The sequence below is a fragment of the Mauremys reevesii genome, linkage group 14 (genome assembly GCF_016161935.1).
Source record: "Mauremys reevesii isolate NIE-2019 linkage group 14, ASM1616193v1, whole genome shotgun sequence".
Classification (NCBI taxonomy): domain Eukaryota; kingdom Metazoa; phylum Chordata; order Testudines; family Geoemydidae; genus Mauremys; species Mauremys reevesii.
Window position 1 is genome coordinate 2,429,171 of NC_052636.1, and position 27,104 is coordinate 2,456,274.

General features: G+C 51.2%; 1 protein-coding gene, 1 long non-coding RNA gene and 1 other non-coding gene across 4 annotated transcripts in view; all 3 read left to right on the plus strand.

Moving 5' to 3' along the window:
- LOC120381415 overlaps nt 1–27,104 on the plus strand; it is a 450,632-nt gene that overhangs the window by 160,823 nt on the left and 262,705 nt on the right. Inside the window, 1 exon segment of the mRNA XM_039499603.1 lies at nt 20,808–21,314. Coding sequence (XP_039355537.1) covers nt 20,808–21,314 — 507 coding nt within the window.
- Nucleotides 17,059–20,530, plus strand: LOC120381472. Of its 2 annotated transcripts, none has more exons than XR_005588069.1 (3): nt 17,059–17,099; nt 20,004–20,117; nt 20,487–20,530. It is a non-coding gene; the product is annotated as an uncharacterized LOC120381472 (long non-coding RNA). The 2 variants fall into 2 exon arrangements; XR_005588070.1 differs by lacking the exon at nt 17,059–17,099 and adding an exon at nt 19,049–19,089.
- Nucleotides 25,829–25,900, plus strand: TRNAR-UCU. Its single transcript has one exon. It is a non-coding gene; the product is annotated as a tRNA-Arg (tRNA).

Sequence of the window (27,104 nt, forward strand, 5' to 3'; positions counted from 1 at the left end):
CCCGGTTCGCCCCCTGCCCGGGGGGGGAGCCCCGCGCTGCCCGCGGCTGGAGCGGGGCGGGGCCGGGAGCGGCAGGAGGGGGGAGAAGGGGCGGGGCTGTGGAGAACCCCGCCCCCAACAGGGGGTAGCACCGCCTCACAGACCCCCGGCGCGCGCGGCGCTCCAACGGCCCTAACGGCCGGACCCGTCACGTGACTCCTCCTTCGGCTCCCCCCCCGCGCGCCGCGCTCCAACGGCCGCAACCGTCATGTGACTCCTACTCCGGCGTCACGGTAAGAGCCAAGCGGGGCGGGGGGAGGAGGCACCTAGGCCCGAGACCCCCCCGCGCTGGGCCGGGCCGGGCTGGAAGCTGGGGCGGGGGTCCCGGTGCGGCCTCCGTAGCGATGGGGTCAGTAGGGGGCTGGGAACCCCCCGGGGGGGGGAGGTGAGTGTGTGTCCGTGTCTCGCCCCTCCCCCCCCGGCCCCTTCAAACTGCCCCCCCCGGCTCCCTGCGGCCCGTGTGAGGTGGGGGGGAACCGTCACTGCCCGGGTGCGCCGGAGAGTCCCGTAAAATCCCCTCCCCCCCGGGCCCCCCTCACACCGCCCCGCCCCCCCCGTCACAGCCACAGACCCCCCCAACCCCTCCCTCCCGGGGCCTTCAAACTGCGAAAAGTCCGTCTGTGTCTCTGCAGGTGTGTGAGTGTGGGGCTGTGTGAGTGTGGGGCTGTGGGTGTGGGTCTGGGTCTCTGTGGGTGGGTCTGTGTGTCTGTAGGTGTATGTCTGTGTGGGTCTGGGTCTCTGTGGGTGGGTCTCTGGGTGTGTCTCTGTGTGAGTGTGAGTCTCTGGGTGTGGCTGCGTCTGTGAGTGTGAGCCTCTGGGTGTGGGTCTGGGTCTCTGGGGGTGTGGGTCTGTGTGCCTGTGGGTCTCTGGGGGTGTGGGTCTGTGTGCCTGTGGGTCTCTGAGGGTGTGGGTCTGTGTGTCTCTACTTAACTCCTGCTCCTCCCCACAGCCCTGATTTTACCCCTCAGCCCCTCTCCTAACCCGGCCTCCAGCTGCTTCCTTCCCACCCCAGTCCCTTTCCGCCCAGCTCAGACCCTGCCCCCTGCGATTCGCCCCTTTTCGCCCCTGTCAATAGCAGCCACAGACTCTGCAGGCGAGGAAGGGCAGGGGGACGGGCAGCGGCTTCAGCAGATGTTACTGAGCATGCTCAGTGCCGGTAAGTAGGGGAGCACTTTACTACACGACACCTGGCCCGTCACCTGTCACTCCCGGGCCCGCTGGGGTGGGAGTGGGGCTCAGGGCCCGAGGGGGAGCTGGTGAGAGCCGAGCGGGGGCCTGGGCCGGGCCCCCCCACCGCCCTTAGCCAGGCTGGAAGCTGGAGCGGGCGGGCGGTGGTCTCGGTGCGGCCTCCGTAGTGATGGGAGACTGGGGTTGAACTGTCTCTGGGCAGCTGGGAAATCCCTGGAGAGAGGGAGAGAGAGAGAGTGTGTGTGTGTGTGTTGCACCTGCCCATTCCCCACTGCTGCCCCCTTCCCTGCTCCAGGGTCCTTCCAGCTCCCCCTCCCTGGACCCCTTCAAACTGCCCCCCCCCCGCAGGGCTCCCTGCTGCCCGTGTGAATGTGGGGCGGGGGACACCGTCACCGTCTGTTTGTGTTGGACAGTCACATAAAATCCCTTCAAACTGCCCTCCCTGCCCCCTCCCCTATAGCCACAGAAAATCCCCTCCGCTCTGGGGGTTTGTCTCTCCGGTTAGCAGATGTGGAGTTTGTCACCCGTTTTCCCCACAACTCTCAAAGATGGATATAAAATATCCTAACCCCCCTCACCCCCCCCACGTTCTCTCTCGTTGTCTGTTGCTGCTTGAATCGGCCCTGAGTGTTGGGCCCTGTCTCTGTAATGATAAAACACGAACCACCGCTCAGATTTGCCCCATTTCTCCGGTTCTTCAGCGTGACGGGACATTGATTGCAAATGTCGCCTCTTTTTCTCTCTGTTCATTTATCAAATAGTGTTGGTGTCACAGAGTCCCCGGGCGAAGCTCTGGAACGAAGCCAATCAGGAGTCTGGTGAAGCCTCCTCTCCCTTGGAGCAGCCTGTCTGCAGGGCAAGAAGCTCACACGGCTTCACCTTCCTGGGTCTCTCCTTGGAGCATTCAGCATCCTCTGCTCTCCGTGCGCTTCCCACAGCGAGTCGCCCAGGCGGGTCCTGGGAAGCCACAGGGTCCTGCCCCCCCACTGCGCAGTCAGACGTGACTCTCAGCCAGCCAGTAACACAGAGGTTTATTCGATGACAGGAACACGGGCTAACACAGAGCTTGTAGGTACAGAGAACAGGACCCCTCGGCCGGGTCCATTTTGGGGGGCAGTGAGCCAGACCCCCACGTCTGCCCTCACTCCACGTCCCCAGCCAGCCCCAAACTGTCTCATCCTCCAGCCCCTCCTCCTCTGGGCTTTGTCTCTTTCCCGGGCCAGGAGGTTACCTGGTTCCTTTGTTCTCCAACACCTTGAGCATCCCCTCGCAGGGGGGAAGGGCCCCGGCCATTAGTTGCCAGGAGACAGAGGGTCGGCCATTTATGTGCACTAACCATTTGCTCTGCAACAGTTACACCCCCTTATTCCACTACCTAGAGACTTGAGAAATGCGTAGGGGGGAAATCGAGGCCCCCTACAGCATTCAGAGGAAACATTAAGAACAGTCCGACTTCGTCACAGTTGGGAAATACACTCAGATTTTACCTGTGATCAACAACTGACATGTGCTGTGGAGTGTAGGTTTTTTTGGGGAGGGGTTGTTATTTTTTACTGAATTGCCTGACGTTATGTTGTGGTGGGGATTTTTTTCATACGTATCTATTCCAGAGCATCCTATACATGTAGGGCAGCCTAGGGCCTCACGCTGTCATCTCTCTGCCCAGCTCCCTGCCGAGGCAGGGCCCGGTCTGTGTGGATTATCTCTCTCAGAGGTTTGTCCTGCCTGCCAGCCCCCTTGTCAGACTGTTCCCGAGCTGACCTGCCTTAGCTCTGGGGACACCCACACGGATCTGAGTGGTGAGCAGCTCTGGAGAGAGGAGACCCCAGTGAGTGGCAGCTGGGGAAAGAGACTGAAGTGGGCAGGAGAAACCTTGACGTGCCCGAGGTCTCCCAGGCTGTCCGTGACCGAGCTAGAAATAGAGCCCAGTTCTAGGGCTGTTTTGGGCACTGAAGGTCTCTGCCACCCTGGTGTTTCAGGCGCTGGTGCAAACCCTTAGGACAGACAGTATTTACACTAGTGCGCTCTGATTGGCACTGGTGCACCATGTCCCAGTTTGAAGGCTTGCAGGGGGACGGGGACACTGACTTCTCCTGACCCAGGACACCCACCCCCGGCTGTGTGCAGGGACTGCAGCTGAGCTGCCCAGCCCAGACAGCCTGTGCATCCATGGACACACCACCTCTTCCTGCAGCCGAATACAGTGGGGTCTGGGGGCCTTTCCAAGCTGCGGGTGACGGGACTCTGGAGTTACCGGGGTCTGTTCCTGGCTCCGTCCCTGACCTGCTTGGTGACCTGGGGGAAGTCCCAGTCCCTCTGTGTTTTCCTCCTACCCATTGTCTGCTTGGATTGTGATCTCTGTGGGGCAAGGACGGTCCCTCTCTGTCTGGGCCGTGCCCAGCAGAACGCGGGTGCTGATCTCAGTCAGGGTCTCTGCCACGCGCAGCCCGATGGGGCCCTGATCTCCATGTGTCTGTGCAACGCCAGGCACAGTTTATAGACTCACAGACTTTAAGGCCAGAAGGGACCAGCATGACCATCTAGTCTGAGCTCCTGCCCATCGCAGGCCACAGAACCTCACCCACCCACTCCTGTAACAGACCCCTACCCTCCGGCTGAGCAATGAAGTCCTCAAATCCTGATGTACAGACGTCAAGTTACAACATTTTCCGCATTTCTCGGATAATCCTAGTAGCCCTTCTCTGCACCTGTTCCGTTTTGATTTCATCCTCCTCAAACATGGGAGACCAGGATGGCCCACAGTATTTCAGATGAGGTGTCATCAGTGCCTTGTAGAACAGTACTAACCCTTCCCTGTGTCTACTGGAAATACCTCGCCTCATGCATCCTAGGACTGCATTCCCCTAGTTCACGGCCGCATCACATTGGCAGCTCCTAATTATCCTGTGGTCAGCCAATACACCCAGGTCTTTCTCCTCCTCTGTCACTTCCAACTGATAAGTGCCCAACTTATTGCAGAAATTCTTGTCGTTAGTCCCTAAGTGCATAACTTTGCACCATTAATTTTCATCCCATTTCTATTACTCCAACTTTCAAGGTCATGCAGATCTTCTTGGACGCTATTCCTGTCCTCCTCCACGTTGACACTCTCTCCCAGCCTTGTGTCTCACTCCCACTTCTTGTGCCAAGGTCACTAATAACCATGTGGAATAAGATTGGTCCCAAGACTGATCTCTGTTAAACAGGGGAAAATACACACAAGTGCCTCTACCCAGTCCTGTTGGCTTCTTGTCCCAACCCCGAGCCAAGAGTTCTGGCCTCCTGGTCATCTCGGCTCCCAGTCCCACATCAGCTCTGCCCTCGCCCAGCCTAGCCCGTTTCTACTGCAGTTCTTCATCCCCCTCGTCCAGGCAGGGGGTTGGTGCTGCAGCCCCTCAGGTACCTGCGTTAATCACTGTCTCTCCTACAGGGGCTATTTAGCTTTCAGGGAAGGATTGATCAGAGTTACTGACTCTGGGAGGTGGGGGAGAGGAGAGGCTGAGAGGGAGTTTGCTCCTCACACTCTGTAGGGCCATGTTCAACCCTGGTAGCCTCCATGTTACCTCGTCCTCCACCCTCCCCCGTGTGTGTCTTCTCATGTGTCAGAGTGTCACCTTCTGATCATAATGCCACTGGCCTCAGCAGAGCTCCCCGACAGGAGCTACGTCACGATGGGGTTATGGTAGTGAGAGTAAAATACATCGCAAGGAGGGTGTAATTATCCTCAAAGCAAGCACTACAGTCCATTAAGGGAAAGAATTAAAGTACTTCATTACTTAAAAGTACACTTGAAAGGATTGGATTTTTGTTAATAAATTGTAGTAAATGTTGATTTCACTTTACGCACACATGAAAAATTATGTATCTAGGTAAAATACAGAAATGCTTCTGGAGAAAGTAGAGTTTGGTTTATGGCTATTTACACCGTATATTTTGCATGTGACTTTGACAATTTGTGTTTGAACCCTTATAAAGATTTGGCTTGTTGAATCTCAGCATTTATTGTAATGAAATAATTCTTGTCTGACGACCTCCATAGCTTCCCAAAGGTCTGAGCATTGAATTTGTAAACATTAAAAAAGGGGCTTAAAAATAAATCTCGATATCATCTATTGAAATGAAAAGAAAGAAATAGACTAAATGAATTTTGCCAAACCTACTGCAAACACAATCACAATATGCCAGGGGATGGAAATTCACAGCTAAGGCACCAACCTTAATTCTGCCCCGTAGTGACACCAGGCAATCGCCAGAGGGCTACGAATAAGGCATTTTAGTGTATAAAGTCCCAGATTAGATTATACCGATTTGTAAAGACACATGAGGTCTGTCCCTCAGGGTATCACCTTCACTGGGTGTTTCCTTTACTGGTAATTCCCAGAAGTTAATAGATCAATAACGATCGATTGGTGATGACGTGGCCGTTTCAGATTTCTGGGCGGTGCCTATAATTGTGCACTAGGGGCCAGGTCCTTGGGGAGACAGCGCCTTGGTTTCATTTTAACTTGTGCTTGGTCGGCAGCTGCCGGAATTTGGTTGAAAGTGTTTCCATGTTTCCCTGGCCGGTTCTTACAAGTGGGGAGGGGCTGGAACTCCCTGCAGGGTCCGTCGCTGAGTCCCATAGATAGTTACAGCTCATCGGCAGCAGGGCGGGGATTGGTGGGTGTCTGGGGATTTAATAATTAACACACAAATATCATTGTTCTTAATGAATTTTCATCTTCTAATTCCCACAACCCAGTAATTATCCCTGGCTAGTCTGGGGAGGGAGCACTTAGTAACCTCATGTGGCCAGTGTGGAACCGAAGGCACAAGGATCTTTCACAGCCCAGGGTGGGGAAGGCCCCTGTGGGGCCGGCTGCAGTCTCCTCTTGCTGCTGTGAGAGGAATGGGGTGGGCCCTCATATAGGACACACCCACACCCATGGGCAGATGGGAAATGTAGTTTCTTCCAGGGGGTTGAAACTGGTTTAGAGTCCTGAGCTCTGTCTTCCTGTGTCTCCTCCTGCCACTTCCAGGTCTCTTGGAGAGATGAGGTGGGTGAGGGAATTTACTTGAGAACCAATTAAAAATCCCTCTATTTGATATCCTGGGACCATCATGGCTACAGCTCCTCTTTTCCCTTTGTACCCCCTCCCCCGCAGCCGAGACTGTCCCATGTGATGGGAAAATCAGGGTTCAGTCCTGTCACTGGATTGGCTCTTGCCAGCTCTGACGGGAGTGAAAGCCTGTGTGCATTAACCACAGCAGCAGCTCTGGGACTCGGAGACGCAGGGAGAAGAGGCGAGAGAAGCAGGTTGTGTTTGTGCAGGGTGTGAGTTACTCATGCAGGAATTCTGCGCCACTACGAACGCACAGAATTCACGTCCAGCGCAGAATTTCTTCTTTTATCCATGAAGGAAATACATTCTGCCCGAGCAGTGCTGCAGTTCTGCCGTTCACCCGCCCTGTGGCACCAGGACAGGCAGCAGTCAGCTGGGTTCACCTGGGTGGGAAACGGTTGCCCTGAGCTGTACCCCAAATGGGAAGGGAGTTAGTGGGTGCAGCTGGGGAGAGTCCTGAGACACAGCTGCCCCGGGGGTGGGGACAGGGGGGTCATTCTCGACTCGCAAGAGGGCGTGGAAGGGGCGGGAGGAGCCAGTGTCCCCCAGGGAGCCTGCCGAGCCCCAGGTTACCCGGTCCCAGACCATTCTGCCCCCCACCACACCCCAAACCTCTTCACCCCTCCCACTATCCAGCCCGTCTTCCCCTTCCTGCCCGACTGGCAGAGACACTCTCAGCGCCGTCCCCTTCTCTTTGCCTCTGAGCGTTGCCTTGCCCTGGGCTTTGCTGCCTGTGTGCATGGTAGGTAGGGGTGGGGAGGCATCCCTGTCTGGGTATTGTAGCCTATGGGGCGAACCTGCTTGCTTGCAGCGATAGAGCTTTTCTTAGAGCTTAAGGACTGGATTTATTGTAATAGGTTTATAGATTTATATTCAAGTAAGTTTGGCTGCAATGCAAGAGAGCTACAGGCCAGATCCTGGATGTTAAGCTAAGGCAAAGTTAGCATATGTCTAGTAAGACCTTTGTACCCTGAAAGTAAAGTTGACCTACATCTTGTTACCTAAATAGCTAAGTACCCACCCCTGTATCTAAGAGCTTTTAGCTAGGCCAATAGACAATGGAGAATGGCAATGGGCGGGGGGAGGGGGATTCAATTTGTACCCACAGACTTAACAGGTACACCACAAAGAAACTTGAGTGCGGATGTACATGTCATCATTACGCACAAACCTACTGGCCTGTGGAGTAAGCGTAGCCTAACGTTTTGTGGGTGAGGAATGAAATTTGGGCAGAGGAGGACGGATTTCCGCCACTTGTGCCCTAGAGAGGGGACCCACCTCGCTAGAGTACTCGATTTCTACTCTGTCCCTCTGCTATTCTATCTACTAAGATCACTGCTGTTAGTAGCTGTTCTTGTTCTTCTTAATCTTGAAGTTTCAAGGGAACTAGGCTAAGCTCGGTTTCCCTACGTTTATTCTTAGTTTGTTCATTAGGTTTTGATTTTCAGTTCAAGTTAGTCAAGTAAACCCTAAGTTAGTTTTAATAGCTCTTAGGATTAATTTCCTCGAAGCCCTGCATCCCTCACTCAAGACTTGAAAAACCTGAACTGCAAGGCTGGTCCTGTGTCTCTCCCCAGCAGGTTGTCAAGGAAGGGTGTGAGTATCTTAACCAAAGCTTTGTTGCATATAATACTGTATTAGCATATGTATCTTTTGAATAGCAGTCATGCCGCTGTAACTTTGTAACTCTGGGTATTTTACCATTTACTTACTATTTCATTAAATGTATAAAAAGTCTTTACGGCTCTATCTGCCTCAGTGTGAGCTTCCTGTCACCCCCCCGAGGGTCCTTTGTAAATTCTATGGAGCCTGATTCGGGACAAGAACTTTTATCTTGTGATCAAACAGATTGGCGAGCCTACAACCCATACTATTCATATTATTAATTACATAAATTAAAATTGAATTAATACATTAAAATAACATTATTAGTACACCCTAAATCAGGCTACAGACTGACAAGCCAAAGCCAGGAGTCCCGAGGAGTGTGTGACAGGGATTCCAGGCATCCAGAGACCCCTGGAAATCTCACCTGAGACGTAAGTAAAGAGTTAAAGTTGCAGAGAGTTAGAGAGCAAGATTGTGTGTCTTGCTAACTCACTCTTAAGAACACAGGAACCTGATTTCCTGTGACTGCGGCCCCAGTATTTCCTGTTTTGTATTGTGGTTTAACTTATAGTTTTAGATTAGAGGCTTTGAGTTTAATCTTGCGAGATAAAAAGCAATATTATAAAGTAATAGTGTTAGTATTTAAAGTTGTTATTTAAAATAACACGTGTAGTTGTAACGAATGGTACCAATAAGATGTAAGCAGTAGCATCGGGCCCGATGACCCACACTAGGGTGGCGGGGGAGTTGATAAATCTATGTATTAAATTGCTGCCAAGAGGCTGCAATAACTCAGAACTTGTATCATTCCTCAATCCCCACAACTCTCCCAGGCTGCACCTCTTGGCCGTCTGCCTCAGTATCCCCAGCTGTTTGGCAGTTCCCGGCAGAGGGAAAAGACCTCTCGGTCAGCTGCGAGCCAGCGAAGGGGAGGGAGGGGAACGCACCCCACCCCTCTATCATTTACCTGGGACTTACTGAACTAGGTGTGAAACTGGTTTGGGGTATTATTTCCTGCTGTTTCTGTGTAGGGACGCCTTCAGTTACAGAGTAAAACAGCAGAGATCATTATAGTTTACTACATAAGCCAGTGAAGTGTTGGAATTCAAATGAGTTCTGTGCTACGTGTTACGGTGAGTGGAGTAAGGGCGAGAGCAGAGTCTGTTGGAGTTACCCGCAGTCTGGCTTTAGAAAACTTTGCCAGAAAAGACATTCAGAAACACGAAGGAGGTTTAGAACAGCTGAGAAATAGCTGTTGATAGAGATGATCTCTAAGCATTGTAACCCATGGGGTTTTGTGAGCAATGTATTTGATGTAGAAACAGAGCAGGTAAAAAAAAAAAGGCTAAAGTGGTGAAGGGAACAGCTGTTGAATGTCTGCTCGTAGCTTATAGCTCACTGAGAAAGAAATGGAATCAAAATGAAAGTTACTCAGAAGAGCCCAGCAAACTTTGGGAGCCAGCGTAAAATCGCTGGACGGCTATGGATCAGACCGTGGTCGGCTGTTGAAAAGAATCAAAGAGTTAAAAAACCGGGAGATGTGTTAGAGAAGAATAAAGAATCGGTTCCCATCCCTGTCGGCAGGTGGAACCGACGGAGAGAAAGAAAATCCGCAGGGCCAATGACTAGAAGGAGGGTGAGAAAATTAGCTCAGGCTGAGACGGTACCTTTAGAAGCGGAGTTGGAGATTGGGTCGGAGGAGCCACAGGGAGAGTGAAAAGAGGAAGTTCGCAGTGCAGAAGCTACCAGCCGTCTGCAGGCAGGAAAGGAAGCCCCAGGGTGGCCCTGCAGAACGCAGAGTTAAGTGTCATCACAGAGGAAGTGAGTAGTGATGGTAAGAATGAAATGAGCAGAGCAAAGGGGGAGGAAATATCCTCTTCTCTGTTAGTGTCCGCCCCTGATAGGAAAGACGGAGCCTTTAGAAACTGTAACTGTTCAGAAAAGGGAAGGAGGAGGATCCGGGGAACTACAGGCCAGTCAGCCTCATCTCAGTCCCTGGAAAAATCATGGAGCGGGTCCTCAAGGAATCAATTCTGAAGCACTTGGAGGAGAGGAAGGTGATCAGGAACAGTCAGCATGGATTCACCAAGAGCAAGTCATGTCTGACCCACCTGATTGCCTTCTATGAGGAGGTAACTGGCTCTGTGGATGAGGGGAAAGCAGTGGACGTGTTATTCCTGGACTTTAGCAAAGCTTTTGCTACGGTCTCGCACAGTATTCTTGCCAGCAAGTTAAAGAAGGATGGGCTGGATGAATGGACTATAAGGTGGAGAGAAAGCTGGCTAGATCGTCAGGCTCAACGGGTAGTGATCAACGGCTCCATGTCTAGTTGGCAGCCGGTATCAAGTGGAGTGCCCCAAGGGTCGGTCCTGGGTCCGGTTTTGTTCAATATCTTTCTTAATGATCTGTAGGATGGTGTGGACTGCACCCTCAGCAAGTTTGCAGATGACACTAAACTGGGAGGAGTGGTAGATACGCTGGAGGGAAGGGGTAGGATACAGAGGGACCTAGACAAATTAGAGGACTGGGCCAAAAGAAACCTGATGAGGTTCAACAAGGACAAGTGCAGAGTCCTGCACGTAGGACGGAAGAATCCCATGCACTGCTACAGACTAGGGACCGAATGGCTGGGCAGCAGTTCTGCAGAAAAGGACCTAGGGGTTACAGTGGACGAGAAGCTGGATATGAGTCAACAGTGGGCCCTTGTTGCCAAGAAGGCTAATGGCATTGTGGGCTGTATAAGTAGGGGCATTGCCAGCAGATGGAGGGATGTGATCATTCCCCTCTATTCGACATTGGTGAGGCCACATCTGGAGTACTGTGTCCAGTTTTCGGCCCCGCACTACAAGAAAGATGTGGAAAAATTGGAGAGAGTCCAGTGGAGGGCAACAAAAATGCTTAGGGGGCTGGAGCACATGACTTATGTGGAGAGGCTGAGGGAACTGGGATTGTTTAGCCTGCAGAAGAGAAGAATGAGGAGGGATTTGATAGCTGCTTTCAACTACCTGAAGGCAGGTTCCAAAGAGGATGGATCTAGACTGTTCTCAGTGGTGGCAGATGACAGAACAAGGAGTGATGGTCTCAAGTTGCAGAGGGGGAGGTTTAGGTTGGATATTAGGAAAAACTTTTTCCCTAGTAGGGTGGTGTAGCACTGGAATGGTTTCCCTAGGGAGGTGGTGGCATCTCCTTCCTTAGAGGTGTTTAAGGCCCGGCTTGACAAAGCCCTGGCTGGGATGATTTAGTTGGGGTTGGTCCTGCTTTGAGCAGGGGGTTGGACTAGATACCTCCTGAGGTCCCTTCCAACCCTGAGATTCTATGATTCTAAGAAGATCTGCATGACCTTGAAACATGATTGTGAATGTATGGCAGACACTATGGTTGTAAAAGGAGGAGATAAATCAGCCCAGAGACAATATCCTTACTCAAAACAATCAAAAACATATAGAAAAAACGATTCAGTGTTACTAACACAGGGAGGACTACGTAGATGTACTTCCACTGCCAATTCCCCTGTTTGGCCTGTAAAAAACCAAAATGGTTCTTGGCGTCTGTTACGGCCCCAAAAGGCCCGAGGTACTCTGCAAGAACGAGACCGACTCCACGCTGAGAGTAATTGGTTTTAATGAAGGTAACGTGACACATCTGCAACGGGGACCCCAAGCGTTGCTGTCACTGAGACGGGGACCCAGCGCCCTGTAGCTCGGCCTGGGGTGAAGTCCGAAAACAAACACAAAGCATGCTCATTTTATACAAACAGCAGCATATCAGCTCATACATAATGCAATAGAAACTCTCCACCCTCCGGGGCTGCCCCCCGGCCAACAGCCAGGGGCTTGCCACGCAGCAGTCCCAGCCGGTTGCGGCAGGTTAAAACTAGCATGCCGTGTCCTACAATAACCGGAGGCTGAGAAAGCGGAACTGCCTAAGCTAAGCCATAACAGAATCTTCCGTGGTTCCCTAGCCTCCTACAGCGTCTCACAATAATTATAGACGCCTAAGTCAGGTCACACCCACTTGTGCCCCTACAGTGGCCAAGATGCCAAATTTAATCCAGTCCTTTAATCCAGAGGCTGAGTGGTTTACTGTCCTTGACAGCAGGACCAGCTTTTGGACATGATCAGTGGCCCACCTTTCACAGGACCGTTTTGCGTTTAGTTTCCAGGGAGCTCAGTATTCCTGGACACGTTTACCCCAGGGGTATAAAAATTCCCCAGCTTTATTCCATGTGCAAATAAGGCAGGTGCTGTCGCAATTTTCCAAACCAACTGTTCTATTTCAAGATGTAGCTAACCTGCATTTAACAACACAGACCAAAAAGGAGCATCTAGAAAGGCTCCGACAGATCCTAAAGGAAGCAGGGCTGCAGTGCGATCCGGCCAAGGCACAGCTAATGGCCCCGGCCCAACAGAACGTAGATACAATCCAAACGTTGCCTTTACCACAGGACCCTTGAAAATCCTTTTTGGGGTTTAACTGGGTACCACGGAAATTTCATTCCCAATTTTGCTTCCAGTGCAGGTCCCTTGTACCAGCTATTAAAAAAAGGTGTCTCATGGAAATGGACCGAGCAACACACGTGTTATGCTTATAAGAAGCTCACGAGATCTTTTAGAGGGGAGAAGGCAAAACACTGCATTTATTGCGAATACAGCAATTAGCCTATGCTTTTCAGTCGCAGAGGGGAGCCGGGCTCTGTCAGTCGCGATCCAGTGCTCCTGGTGTAGTGGCAAGACGAACCCAAAGTCCCCTGGCAAAGCACCCTGTTCTTATAGTCTTTTTTCTCTGTTGAAGTCTATGGATTTTGCTGTGTCAGTTTGTGACCGGTTACTCCTTAATAGGTGTGATCTTTTGATGTTAACATTCCAAAACACCTCCGAGAGGGTCATCCTGTCCTGGATTGATTTTATCAATTGTCTTTAGGGGTGCCAGCCTCCACCTCAGGGTCGTCAATCTGCCCCTCCGCAATCATGGGTGCACGTTGATGGTTCTCTGGTGTCGAGAAGTCTCCTTAAGTATCTTCACTCTTCCTTTTTTGACCATCTGGTTAACAATGGCCTTCACACCTTACCTTTTCCGGGTGCCTGCATTCCTCATTCACACAAACTGTCTTTTACAGAGACTTTCAAGGGTACACAAACAGCAGTATTTTATATTGAGCAAAAGACATTGTAAATTAAGCCTTGCTAAAACTTATAACTAAACCAATTCATATCGGGGCCCAGGCCTTCAACGTTTCTCTAATCTATTTATCATAGACACACTACAAAATCCTGTCTCTTCCTAACTAAACCTTACAACAAAAACTAACAGAGCCTAATTTGTAATGTGTATGGAAACAGGATCCCATAGTCCCAGAGGGTCAGTCCTTTCCGCTGTTCGCAAAGGGGGCTGGCAGAATGAAATCAAAACAGACATTAATTCTTCTAGTACAATTATAAAATCCTGCTCTTACATATCCCCCTTTTGACCCTTCAAGAACAATTCTTGACTTAGCAATTTGAATCATTTCTCCATTTGTAGACGTTATTTGGAGAACTTGCTTTCCTACACCTTTTTGAATTTTCTGCAAAAACTGCGTTACTTTGGCTCCTAAAAGCAGATGATCAGCTAACTCTTGCCAATGCAGACCGAGAGAGATGGAGAAATTTACTAAGGGGGCAATTATAATTCTTTGGGTTTTCTCTAGCTTAGGAAGGTGATGTGTGATTATTAGTGTATAAAATGCTTGCATTGCATCTACACTCATCCACTGGTGGCTGGCTAATGCTGTCATCCTTCCAAAAGATTGTTTCCCAGGACATGACACGTACGCATTGTCCATTATATACAACATGGGTTATATTTTTTAGTTCATCCCGGATACATCTATCCCTACTGCATGGTTCTGTGGTGGCAGGCAGGGAGAGACAGAGCCATTTGCGAGGGTCCCACTCTGAACACTGTCGTGTGTTCAACAATCTCATCTCATTCCCGGCCCACTGACCCATAATGCAAGGTAGGTAACCAGAAAGATCCCATGGCCAATTTTGGTAGTGGACTTTCCATAGCTCTGCCTCCACAAATAGTTAATGGGCAATATTGACAATAATTTCTCCTAGTAACAATTCCGGCTTAACCCTGCTGGAGACATATTGTATCCATTCCTGCTCATAAGTATCAAACAATGATCTTTTTCTTTGCTTTAGCGAGTGTATCAAAACCGTAGTGTTTCCTGATACAGATGCTCCCCGGGTTACGCAAACCCGACTTACGCAAATCCGCACTTACGGAAAAAGTTCTGTAAGTTCCATAAACTAGAAAGTTTTTTTTTTTTTTTTTTGCATAATGGTCGGGTATACATTCCTGACTTACGCAAACTTTGAGTGACGCAAGGCGTTCCAGCACGGAACGATTGCGTAAGTCGGGGAGCATCCGTATTACCCAAAACATTTTGTGTTTCAAAGTGGACAAAGTCAGTATCTTCATTTCAGTATATCCTACAGCTATAGCAGTATGGTTTTTCACTTCCATTTGTTTCTGTGGAATGGACAAAAACCCGTCTGAATTCTCATGCCTTGCCCTTCTCGCCCTGGCAGGCTACAGAATAACATCCAGGTTTCGCTCCAGATCATCCCCTCCTCCCCGGGGGAAGGAAATGGCTGCAATGGAGCTGGATCAGGTAAGGGATTATCAGGGAGCTGGTGGTGGGTTCTGCTTGGAGGGAGAGGAGCAGTAAATGCATAGGAGGGTGGGAGCTGCTCCAGGTGGTGGGAGGGGGACTGGATGTGACAAACCTGCTGAGACTTGTGTAGTTTAGGGTGTGATGGGTTGTCACCCCCGGGGTGCACTGTGGGGGGCTTCTGGGAACCGCTGTGCCCTCGAACCCTGAAGCTGGGCTGGCCCTTCTCACGCTGCTTTGCTGGAGATTCAGCCAGCCTCTCCAGGCCCTGTTATCACCCAACACGACAGCAGGTGACGCCATGCACCCAGCTAAGATACCTGAGTACTTTACTCCCCTGACCTGGTTCCACCAGATGAAAGGAGCCAACGCCAAGCTCCTGAGGTGGAGCCTGCTCCTGCAGGACTATGACATGGACGTGGTCCACGTGAAGGGAAGTGCCAACCTGATAGCGGACGCGCTGTCCCGGAGAGGGGGCACTGAACTTCCCCGGGTCACTGGGCAGAGTGACCCCGCTCAGTTCAGTCTCCGAGGGGGGAGAGGTGTGGTGGAGCAGGGGCTGTCTGTGTCAGAGATAGGTGAGAGACAGGTATTCAGCCTGTAACATGAGCTAGGCAGGGGGGAGGGGAGGTCGACACCTCTGCCCCGGGAAGCTAGACAAAGGAAAGGAGCTGAGTGGAGAGGGTTGGGTCAGTCTTCGGTTTGGGAGCTGGGTGCTGGGATTTCAGGGGAACCTATGCTGGAATCCAGACACCCTGAACCCCCAGAAAAGCCAGAGTAAGGGGTCCTGGCGCTGAACTCGAGCCCTCCTGTATCCTGTGTTCCTGTTGTCCAATAAACCTCCTGTTTTACTGGCTGGCTGAGAGTCACTGTGAGTCCCAGGAAGAGGGGTGCAGGGCCTATCCTACCACTATGCTGAATGTGGGGTGTAGTGACAGATGGGGCCTAATTTCAAGGCACAGGAGTTGGGAATAGAAATTCCCCTCTTTGTGGAACAGGAAATAACCCCCCAGCCAGGGCTGGGAAAACTTCCCCGGCTCCCAGTGCTGGAGCCAGAATCTACTGACACTTCATTAGTTACCACCACCCCCAATCTTTGTGGTAACTGCAAACTTTATCAGTGATGATTTTATATCCTCTTCCAGGTCATTGATAAGAATGTTAAATAGCACAGAGCCAAGAACCAATCCTTGTGCGAAGCCCCTAGAAAGAAATCCACTCGACCGTGGTTCCCCATTTACAATCCCAGTTTTTAACCTATTTAATATATGCCCTGTGTATTTTGTATCTTCCTAGTTTTCTAGTCAAAATATTCTGCTGAACCAAGTCATATGCCTTATCGAAGTCTAGGTATGTTACATCAATACTATTAGTTGCAACCAAACTTTTGATCTCACCCAGTAAGGATATCCAGTTAGTTTGACAGAATCTGTTGTGTCTAAACCTTTGTTAATGGGCACTAATTATATTACCCTCCTTAAATTCTTTATTAATGAAATCCAGTATCGGCTGCTGCACTCTTGTAATTAGCTGGGTTACCTCTTTTACACGTTTTAAATATTGGCACAGCATTAGCTTTATTCCAGTCTAAGGGAATTTCCCCAGCGTGCCAAGTCCTAATGAAAATCATCATTAACAGTCCACCACGCTCCTCCACCAGGTCTTTGAAAACTCTTGTTATCTGGACCCGCTGATTTAAACACGTCTAACTTTAATAGCTGCTGTTTAACGTCCTCATGAGTTGTTGTTGGAATGGAAAGTGTCGTCGTCAACACCTTATGATATGAGTTACATCATCTGTTTTTCTCCAAATCCAGGAGAGAAATATTTATTGAACACTTTTACCTCTTCTGCATTATTTTTGATAATTCTGCCATTTCCATCTAGTAATTTACCACTACCATTGTTAGGATTAATTTTGTACTTAATATACTTTTAAAAACTTCCTTCTTATTTTTCATTGATTGATCATTGATTTCTGATAGCTTCCCTTACCAATTTTCTACAATTCTGACCTTCTAACTTCTAGTCTTTACTATTGACTTCCCCTTTCTTCCATATATTTTATTTGGAGAGTGTTGGGATTCCTATCAAGGAGCCACCAGCAGGGTCCAGAGACAGCCCCATCTCCTGTATCAAGCTCTGGCTAGTGGGTATGTGATAAATGTGATGACCCTGCCTCCATCTGTCAGCTGGGAGACACAAACGTTCTCTCTTTCTACCCTCTGATGGCTCCTGGCTGCTCTAGGCAAGGTGGGGTGGGACGCTGTTAACATGGGCCTCCCGGAGCCTCCATTTACCTGGTGCTGCTGTTCCGTGAATAGTGGGGCTGTGAGTGGGGCAGCAGGTCCTGAGTGTTGGACTCTTGCTCTTTCAGGGGCCGGTGACCTTCGAGGAGGTGGCTGTGTATTTCACCAGGGGAGAGTGGGCTCTGCTGGACCCCGCTCAGAGAGCCCTCTACAGGGATGTCATGCAGGAGAACTACGAGAACGTGACCTCGCTGGGTAAGGAGTCCTGTCCCCTGGGTTATTAGAAGCTATGGGGTCTCTGAAGAACCTGAGCAGTAATAACTTTATACCTTTATTCATCATCCAAGTTTTGACAAGTTTCCTTGTCCCCCCCTTTTTTGCCTCATCTCCCACCCACTAGTATAATTTTTGGACATTTGCCTTTTTGGTGCCATCAGTCATTTGAAAATTGCATTGAATGTATCCTCATTGGCTACATTAATGGCTACATTATTCACTGTAGCTTTCATGCCTGTTCCTCATTTTAAGAGGAAAATACGTCACCTGTAGAATTCTAAATTGAGTGAATAGGTGTGTGACTCATGCCTGGCTTGTGTGACAGTCAGATGAGCTCCTCTTTCGATAGGAGAGCGAATAATGTTCCCATTCAGGACCCCACGGGTGAAGGGAGAACAGAGCCGTGGGAGGGGAGGAGAAGGGGGGAGTAGGTCATTCTGGGGTGCCAGGACATGGGGAGGGTGTGTGCAGGGTTTGAGCTAAGAAGCAGCAGGGAGGGAGGAGGTTGTGAGAGACGAGGAGGGAACACAAGAAGCTCCCAAGGTGCCGGGAGGTGGTGCCGGCTGAGAGTAATGGGAAGAAGGGGAGGGGAGTGTGGGGGAAGGGCACCCAGGAAGTGGGCTGGGTGGGTCAGTGGGAGGGAGGAGAGGTTTGGGGATCTAGAGCTGGGGGGGGATCCCAGACCTTTAACCCTGAATCCCTGCCCAAGCCTTGTTGCTTTCTAGCCTCCACTCCAGTTTATTTCTGTTCAGTTTCACTTCATTATACATTCCCGCCCCCAATATTGTTATTTTAACTCTTGACCTCCCTCTCCCACTCATTAGCCCCCTCCCCGTATAACCTCCCCATCTCTGTGCACAGTGACCCTGGCCACCGACCCTGAGTCCTTGCTGCATCCTCCCTCCCAGAGCAGGGCCCCTTCCCAGGCACACATGGGCACTTTGTTGATGATGCCACAGGCTGGTGGTGTAGCCTGGACAGTGTTTACACCGATAAGATGACGTGTTGGGGTGCAGCTCCCCCTTGTACATGGCTACTCACCGTTACTGGAGGAGATGAAATTGGGTGAAACACACAGACACTTGATTTATAGTTGAAATCATAGGCAAGGCTCAATACACGTAACGATTACAGTCAGAGAAGTATAGTAAAGAGGGGCTTGCACTGTGCGGACTTACAAGCTATGGACACCATTGGAAACAAAGATCGAGGCACAAGGGAGCCCATCAGACGGGAGGCCCTGCTTCAGTTTACACTGTCTCGGGGACCTGACAAAATGAAAAACTGGTCACTAGGAGACGTATTTTCTCCGCTTCCTTATGGTAATAGGATGGCAATATACCACATCTGCTCCTTTGCTCTGATTACAATAATGTCAATAGCTGTCCCAAACCATACCTGGCCTTTGGGAAGTCCATAATTAAGCATCAAGCCTCAATACTCATGATTTACATCACTGATTTATTAATCATTCTAATATATGAATGCATCCAACTGCTGAGATACTTCATAGCAAACTAATTGCTAGAGCCCGCCCCAGACTTCCTTCTTTCAGAATCCTCCCACAAAGGCTCCACCTAATACAACACCACTGGCCATCACAGACAGCCCCTCTCCAGTGCATTATCAACGATCTACAAGCTATCCTGGAAAACGATCCCTCACTCTCACAGAGCTTGGGAGGCAGGCCAGGTCCTCGCTTACAGACAACCCCCGAACCTGAAGCAAATACTCACCAGCAACTACACACCACACCACAGAAACACCAACCCAGGAACCAATCCCTGTAGCCAACCTCATTGCCTACTCTGTCCCCAGATCTACTCTAGCGACACCATCAGAGGACCCAACCACATCAGCCACACCATCAAGGGCTCATTCACCTGCACGTCTACTAATGTGATATATGCCATCATGTGCCAGCAGTGCCCCTCTGCCATGTACGTTGGCCAAACCGGACAGTCTCTAGGTAAAAGAATAAATGGACACAAATTGGACATCAGGAATGGTAACATACACAAGCCAGTAGGTGAACACCTCAATCTCCCTGGTCATTCTATAACAGATTTCAAAGTCACTATTCTTGAACAAAAAAACTTCACAAACAGCCTTCGAAGAGAAACAGCAGAACTAAAATTCATTTTCAAATTTAACAGCATTAATCTGGGCTTCAATAGGGACTGGGAGTGGCTGGCTCATTACAGAAGCAGCTTCACCTCTCTTGGAATTGACACCTCCTCATCTATTATTGGGAGTGGGCTACATCCACCCTGATTGAATTGGCCCTGTCGACACTGGTTCTCCACTTGTGAGGTAACTCCCTTCTCCTCGTGTGTCAGTATATAATGCCTGCACCTGTAACTTTCACTCCATGCACCTGAAGAAGTGAGGTTGTTTTACCCACGAAAGCTTATACCCAAATAAATCTGTTAGTCTTTAAGGTGCCACCAGACTCCTTGATGTTTTTGTGGATACAGACTGACACAGCTACCCCCTGATCCTTGACAATTCTAACATATCCTAACATAATTCTCTAACCAATTATATCCCACTGCGTAATTTACTCACACCTAGCAACATGAATTTTACAGCAGATAGAAACAATTAGAGAACCAGACTGATTAACAAGGTAAAAGTGGTGACCATAAAGATAAAACAATACAGAAAGGAGGGTTTCACAACCACAACCATTGATTAGGGATTTATTGCCAGAGAGGATGATTTATAATAATAATACTAACTCTTCTGCCACTTTGAGCCAAGGAAGCTGGCCTTGGTATTTTACTGCTTAAAAATGAGCAGGGATTACAACCATGGAATATTCTTTGTGACAAGGATCCCACAAATTCCACTGACCTCCCTTCTTTTCTTTGCCTGGAGTAGGGTTTCCAGTTTCCAAACCTGATGTGATCTCGCAGCTAGAACGAGGGGAAGAGACGTGGGTCCCAGACTTCCAGGCCTCTGAGAAAGAAGTGCTCCCGAGGGCTGCCTGCACAGGTGAGGACTTGGTTAAACCAACTCAACAACTGTTTAGGAATGCAGGAAACATTTGGGATGCCCTACAAAGACCCTGTGAGCTCTCCAAGCTCAGGATTGATCCCTGCAGATGTGGAATCGCTATGGCAGATGTCACTCATGGCTTCCCTCCTATTCTGACTGACAACTTGCAGCAGGTTCCTCCCCGGTCTCGCTTTCCCCTGAGTGTTCTGGTGAGATGTGGACCAAAACTGATCCCTTCCTCTCTCCTCTGGGGAAGGGTTTAGGGAAAATCAGCTCCTGAGAGGTTTGATCTCTCCCACACATATTTTGGTTTGTTAATCCCTTTTTCCAGTCCTCTCTCTGAGATTTCCTTTCTTTCCGGCACAGGGAGTGACCTATGCCTGGATTCGCTCTGTCTCCCATCAGGTGATGGGATGGTGAGTGAGAATGAGAAGGAGAAACTCCAGCAGGAAGATGCTCAGCAAGTAGAACCACATGGAACGTTATCAGGAAGATCCAAAGGGAATGTTTCCGGGAGTTGTGCACTCCCAGAAAAAGCAAAAGCCTGTGAGACTCAGCAGATGCCAGATGAAAACTTCAGTAGCCACTCAGACCTTATAACCCGTGACAGAATCCACTTGGAAGGGAGACGCTACACATGCCATGAGTGTGGGAAAAGCTTCAGTCGGAGCTCATACCTTCTCGTACATCGTAGAATCCACACAGGAGAGATGCCCTACACATGCTCTGAGTGCGGGAAAAGCTTTAAGCACACCTCTACCCTGAGCGCACATCAGAGAATCCACACGGGTGAGAAACCTTATGGATGCGCTGAGTGCGGGAAAAGCTATAGTCAGCGTTCAAGCCTTATCAGACATCAGACACTCCATACTGGGGAGAAGCCCTACACGTGCTCCGAGTGCAGGAAAAGCTTTAGTCAGAGCTCTGACCTGAGCGCACATCGGAGAATCCACACGGGTGAGAAACCTTATGGATGCTCTGAGTGCGGGAAAAGCTTTAGTCAGCGTTCAAACCTTATCATACATCAGAGAATCCACACAGGAGAGACGCCCTACACATGCTCTGAGTGCGGGAAAAGCTTTAAGCACAGCTCTGCCCTGTGCAAACATCGGAGAATCCATACGGGTGAGAAAACTTATGGATGTTCTGAGTGTGGGAAAAGCTTCAAAAAGAGCTCACACCTCATTAGACATCGCAAAATCCACATTGGAGAACTGCTACAAATGCCTTGATTAGGGCTGGGAAAAGATTTTTTTTTTAAATAATCACATTTGCTAATTCTCACCTAGTGATCTGTGCACCATCTTCACTGGGGTCTCTCAGCTCCACCAGATCAGTTGCCTGCTTCTGCCTTTTGCAGCTCACCCTTCTTTGGGGTCAGTCCTGTGATCTTTTCTATCAACTCCTTTCCTTCTGAGTCATAGGAGTGTGTGTCCCTCCAGCCAGGAATGTTCATCAGCCATGGGCAGCAGGTTATATCTGTGTGTGGTGCCCGGGCTCCAGGAATATTCAGGGCCGGGGGCCCTGCTCCAGCAATATTTTGAGCTGGGTCTCTCCCCCAACCCTGCCTGGATTGGGCCCTGGCCTCCGCGGGCCTCCCTCCCCCGCCACGTCCCTGCCTGGAGCAGGTCTCAGCCCCCGCCTGCCACCCCCCCACCGTCCCGGGTCCCTGCCTGACAGAAAGCAGCCGCGTCTCTCCCCTGCCTGCTCTGTGCTGCCGGAGGGCTCCCAGCAGAACTGCTGTCTGCTGCCCCAGGGTCCTAGCGCCTGCCATTCACTAATGGCAAGGCAGGCTGCCCTTACCCTGAGCCTCTCCAATGCCCCAAACCCTCAGCCCCAGCCAGAGCCCTTATCCCCCCACACCCTAATCCTCATCCCCAGCCAGAGCCCTCATCCCCCCGCACCCTAATCCTCATCCCCAGCCAGAGCCCTCATCCCCCCGCACCCTAATCCTCAGCCCCGGCCAGAGCCCTCATCCCCCTGCACCCTAATCCTCAGCCCCAGCCAGAGGCCTCATCCCCGCACCTAATCCTCATCCCCAGCCCGAGCCCTCATCCCCCCTCACCCTAATCCTCAGCCCCAGCCAGATCCCTCATCCCCCATCACCCTTATCCTCATCCCCCGCCAGAGCCCTCATCCCCCCGCACCCTAATCCTCATACCCGGCCAGAGCCCTCATCGCCCGGCACCCTAATCCTCAGCCCCAGCCAGAGCCCTCATCCCCCTGCACCCTAATCCTCAGCCCCAGCCAGAGCCCTCATCCCCCTGCACCCTAATCCTCAGCCCCAGCCCTGAGCGCCCCCACATCATGAACCCCTCATCCCCGCACCCTAATCCTCAGCCCCAGCCAGAGCCCTCATCCCCGCACCCTAATCCTCATCCCCAGACAGAGCTCTCATCCCCCCGCACCCTAATCCTCAGCCCCGGCCAGAGCCCTCATCCCCCCACACCCTAATCCTCAGCCCCGGCCAGAGCCCTCATCCCCCCGCACCTTAATCCTCATCCCCAGCCAGAGCCCTCATCTCCCTGCACCCTAATCCTCAGCCCCAGCCAGAGTCCTCATCCCCCCACACCCTAATCCTCAGCCCCGCCCTGAGCACCCCCAGATCATGAACCCCTCATCCTCAGCCCCACAGCCCTCACCCCAAACCTCTGCCCTAGCCCTGAGCCCCCTCCTGCATCATGAACCCTAATCCCCCAGCCAGAGCCCTCATTCCCCCTCACCCTAATCCTCAGCCCCAGCCTTGAGCCCCGTAGCCTGAACCCCTCATCCCCAGCCCTCACCCCACAGCCCAACACTCTGCCCTACCGCTGATACCCCTCCTGCATCATGTACCCCTCATCCTCAGCCCCACAGCCCTCACCCTGCACTCCCTCCTATCCCCAAACTCGCTCCCGCTTCCCATACACCCCTTCCCAACCCCAATCTCCATCCCAAAGCCTGCACCCTTCACCCCCTCCTGCACACTGTCACGGAGTATAGGGGAGTCAGGCCCTGCACCCCCGGGCTCCCTGCCGATTCACCAGGACTCTCACCCAGCCAGTAAAGCAGAAGGTTTATTTAGACGACAGGAACACAGTCCAACACAGGTCTTGCAGGCACAGATAACCGGATCCCCCCTGTTAGGTCCATCTTGGGGCCCCATACCCCCATCGGGGATCAGAGCTCGGTCACCCTGCCTCCCCTCCTTTGCCCCAGCCAACTCCAGTCTGCCCAACCCCCTCCGGCCCCTCCTCTCTGCTCAGCTTCTTTCCCGGGCCAGGAGGTCACCTGACCCCTTTGTCTCCAACACCTTTAGCCAGCACCTTTGCAGGGAGGGGCCCGGCCATCAGTTGCTAGGCGACAGAGCTTCAGGCATTTGGCTGCATGGCCTTTTGCTGCTAGATACTTAGGATCTGTACCCAGCCCTCAGTGCGAACAGTCCCACTTCGTCACACACACACACCCCCTGCCCCAGCCCAGAGCCTGCACCCAGCACCCAAACTCCATCCCAAAGCCTGCACCCTGCACCTCTCCTGCACCCTAACCCCAGCCCAGGATCTGCACCCCAGACCTCCCCCACCGAGCCCCCTCCCAGAGCCATAGGCAGGTGGGGCAGAGTTTGGGGGGGCGGGTTCTGGGCACCACCAAAATTTTTACAAACTTGCCACCCGTGTCATCAGCTCCCGGTGGGGTACCCTGAGGCAAAAAACTACCTGTGCCTGACATCCTCTAGGGCTGCACATGGCATACCACCACATGCCCAGTCTGGGCGGCGGAACGGGGCGATGATTGACTCCCTCGCTTCAGGGCAATCTGCGCCAGAGATGTCCATGAAACTCTTGTGGAGATACAGGGCAATCCGCTGCCGCAGGTTCTTTGGCAGAGCTGCTGTTTCTTGCCCCATTAAGGGTAACTTTCCTGCACTACTCTGCTGTCGCGGGAGGGGCGGTGGGGACCGTTGCTGCACACAGGCGACCCACATAACGGCCGTGGGGGAAGCTGCAGTCTTGGAGAAACCCTCCCTTGAGTCCCTGCTCGCTCTCAGCAGCGAGATCTTCCATAATGAACACAGCCTGTGGGAAATGTGGGCAGAGGAATGATGATAAGGCCCCCCCTAGGGTGCTGTTTCTCCCCAAGAGCCACATACCCAGTGTACAGTAGGGTCCTGGAACAGTGATTTCCCCTGCCCCCGCTGTTACCATTCTGGGGGTCTTGTGGCTCACTGTGCTTGCCTGGGTTTAGCCAGTTAGTGATGGGTATGTGAATAGTGGCTGTCTTTAAATCACTGCATCAGTGGTCTGTGTGCTGCAACCAATCCTGCGTCTGTAAAATGCTGCATTTTGGCTGCACGGAGATGATCTTGGGATCCCAGCCTCCCTCTGGGTTATCACTGGCTGAACGGCTGCGCAGAATTAGCAAGCGGCCCTAAAGAACTCAAGAGAACTTTCTGCATGAGGTCATGACGCACTCTGCGGCTGAAAAACAAGAACTGAAGGAGGGGTCGGACAGCGAGAAGAGGGACCGAAAGGAGAACTCGGTGCGCTGGAACGAAGCCATGGAGCGGCTTTTAAACTTGATGGAGTGCCAAGCGGGCATGCTGCAGGCGCTACTAGCACTGCACACCAAGCAGCTCCGCGACCGCCCTCCCCTGCAGCCGCTGTCGCAAAACTTTCCCATTCACCCCCCAGCCACCGCCAGCACACGCTTATCAACCTCCTGGATCCAGTCTGTACCCGCTGCATTCCACTCCTGCCCCATCACAGTCCAGCCCTGCCAACGCCCAGTGCCCAGGGCACTCGACACCCGTCCCGCTGTAGTTTATTCCGGCTGAAGTACAGCACCTGCTGCACTGCACTCCAGAGTCTAAGCTGCATATGATACCTAGACATACACAAATCTTTAACCATCCCGGGACCCCACCTCCTCATGGGCCCCTCCCTTCCCCCACCCCCACAGTGCTGAAGTGGTGTTTTTTTCTCTCCGCCGGTGGTTGCTTTTAATAAAATCATAGTTTTGGGTTGAAAGCAAACACAGCTTTGCAAAGAAACACGCAATTCTCTTAAACCTTTATAGAGCATCGTCTGCCCCAATCACAATCCCCTCCTCGCATTCCAAGCACTGCGCTCCTGGGCACAGCCACAAATATTAGTGGCTTTTAGCTTCAAATTGCTGCCTCCAGCCATCCCTGAGCCTTCTGGCCCCACACTCCGCCCCTCTAATAGCCCTGGTCTCTGGATGTTCAAATTCAGCCTCCAGGTGCCCAGCCTCAGCTGTCCAGCCCTGAGTGAAGCTCTCACTGTTCCCTTCACAAATATTCTGGGGTGTACAGCACATGGCTATTAGCAGAGGGATATTGCCATGGGCCAGGTCCAGCCTTCCATCTAGGCAGCGCCAGCAGGGCCTTGAAATGGCCAAAAGCACACAACAGTCATGCTGCACTCGCTCAGCCTGTTGTTGAACTGCTCCTTGCTGCTGTCAAGATGCCCTGTGTATGGCTTCATAAGCCACGGCATTAAGGGGTAGGCAGGGTTTTCCAGGATCACAATGGGCATTTTGACTTCCCCTACAGTGATCTTCTGGGCCAGGAAGAAAGTCCCTGCTTCCAGCTTCCTGAATAGACCAGTGTTCTGAAAGATGCGTGTGTCATGCCCCTTTCCGGATCAGTCTGTGAAATGCACACGGTCCTTTGGCATAAGTGGCACCTGGGAGAAACACTCCTACCTGATGCATTGGTGATACAGTGGTGAGCATAGCTGCCTTCTAAGCAGTTCACCCGGATTCGATTCCCGGCCAATGCAGGGCTGTGCCCTTTTCTTGGCCGGGAATTGGTTTAATTTCAGTCCCGTTGTATCAGTGTGACGTTATTGATATAAATGGGGACCATATAGAACATGGGTTGCAACCAAGGTCCTGTAGTGGCACCAAATCTTAAGTGAAGGGGGTCATATAAGGTGTCTAAGACCAGGTTCTGGGTTGCTGGTTATGATTATGATGTCTGTGTATCATTTTGTAGTTGAAGTTATAAGTATTGGCTCTGTACTACCTGTATTTTGTATTATGCTCTGCTTCTGGGAAATATCCCAGACAAGCTGGTGTTAGCCCTGCCTAGCCTGCTTGATGGCCCATTAAGGACCATCAGCTACACAATTGACCCATGGAGAGAAGGCAGACACACCTTGTGACTCAGCAAAGTATGCAGAGACTTGTCCATGTGACTGCAGACTCCATTTTGGCTGTAATTTTCCACAGTGTGGACAAAGAGATTCTTACACCTGGAAAAGTCTATATAAGGCTGATGCATCATCTCCATCTTGTCTTCAATCCTGCTTCTGACCTCTGGAGGGACTTTGCTACAAACTGAAGCTTTACACAAGGGACTGAATGACCCATCCCAGTGGGGGATGTATTCCAGAGACTTAATCTGAACCTGCAGTTTACTCCAGCACTGCTGCAAGCCTGAACTAAGAACATTGCCATTACTGTATGTAATTGATTCCATTTAACCAATTCTAGCTCTCATCTCTACCTTTTTCCCTTTGTAAATAAACCTTTAGATTTTAGATTCTAAAGGATTGGCAACAGCGTGATTTGTGGGTAAGATCTGATGTGTATATTGACCTGGGTCTGGGGCTTGGTCCTTTGGGATCGAGAGAACCTTTTTCTTTTATTGGGGTGTTGGTTTTCATAACCATACATCCCCAGGACGAGTGGGACTGGTGGTGATACTGGGAGACTGGAGTGTCTAAGGAAATTGCTTGTGTGACTTGTGGTTAGCCAGTGGGGTGAGACCAAAGTCCTCTTTGTCTGGCTGGTTTGGTTTGCCTTAGAGGTGGAAAAACCCCAGCCTAGGGCTGTGACTGCCCTGTTTGAGCAATTGGTCCTGAATTGGCACTCTCAGTTGGGTCCCGCCAGAATCGCTCCGTCACAGTGGCGTAGTCGGCAGGATCCACAGAACCAGGTCAATTAAGCTTTGGGTCAGAACCCCACGCTATCCAAATTTTA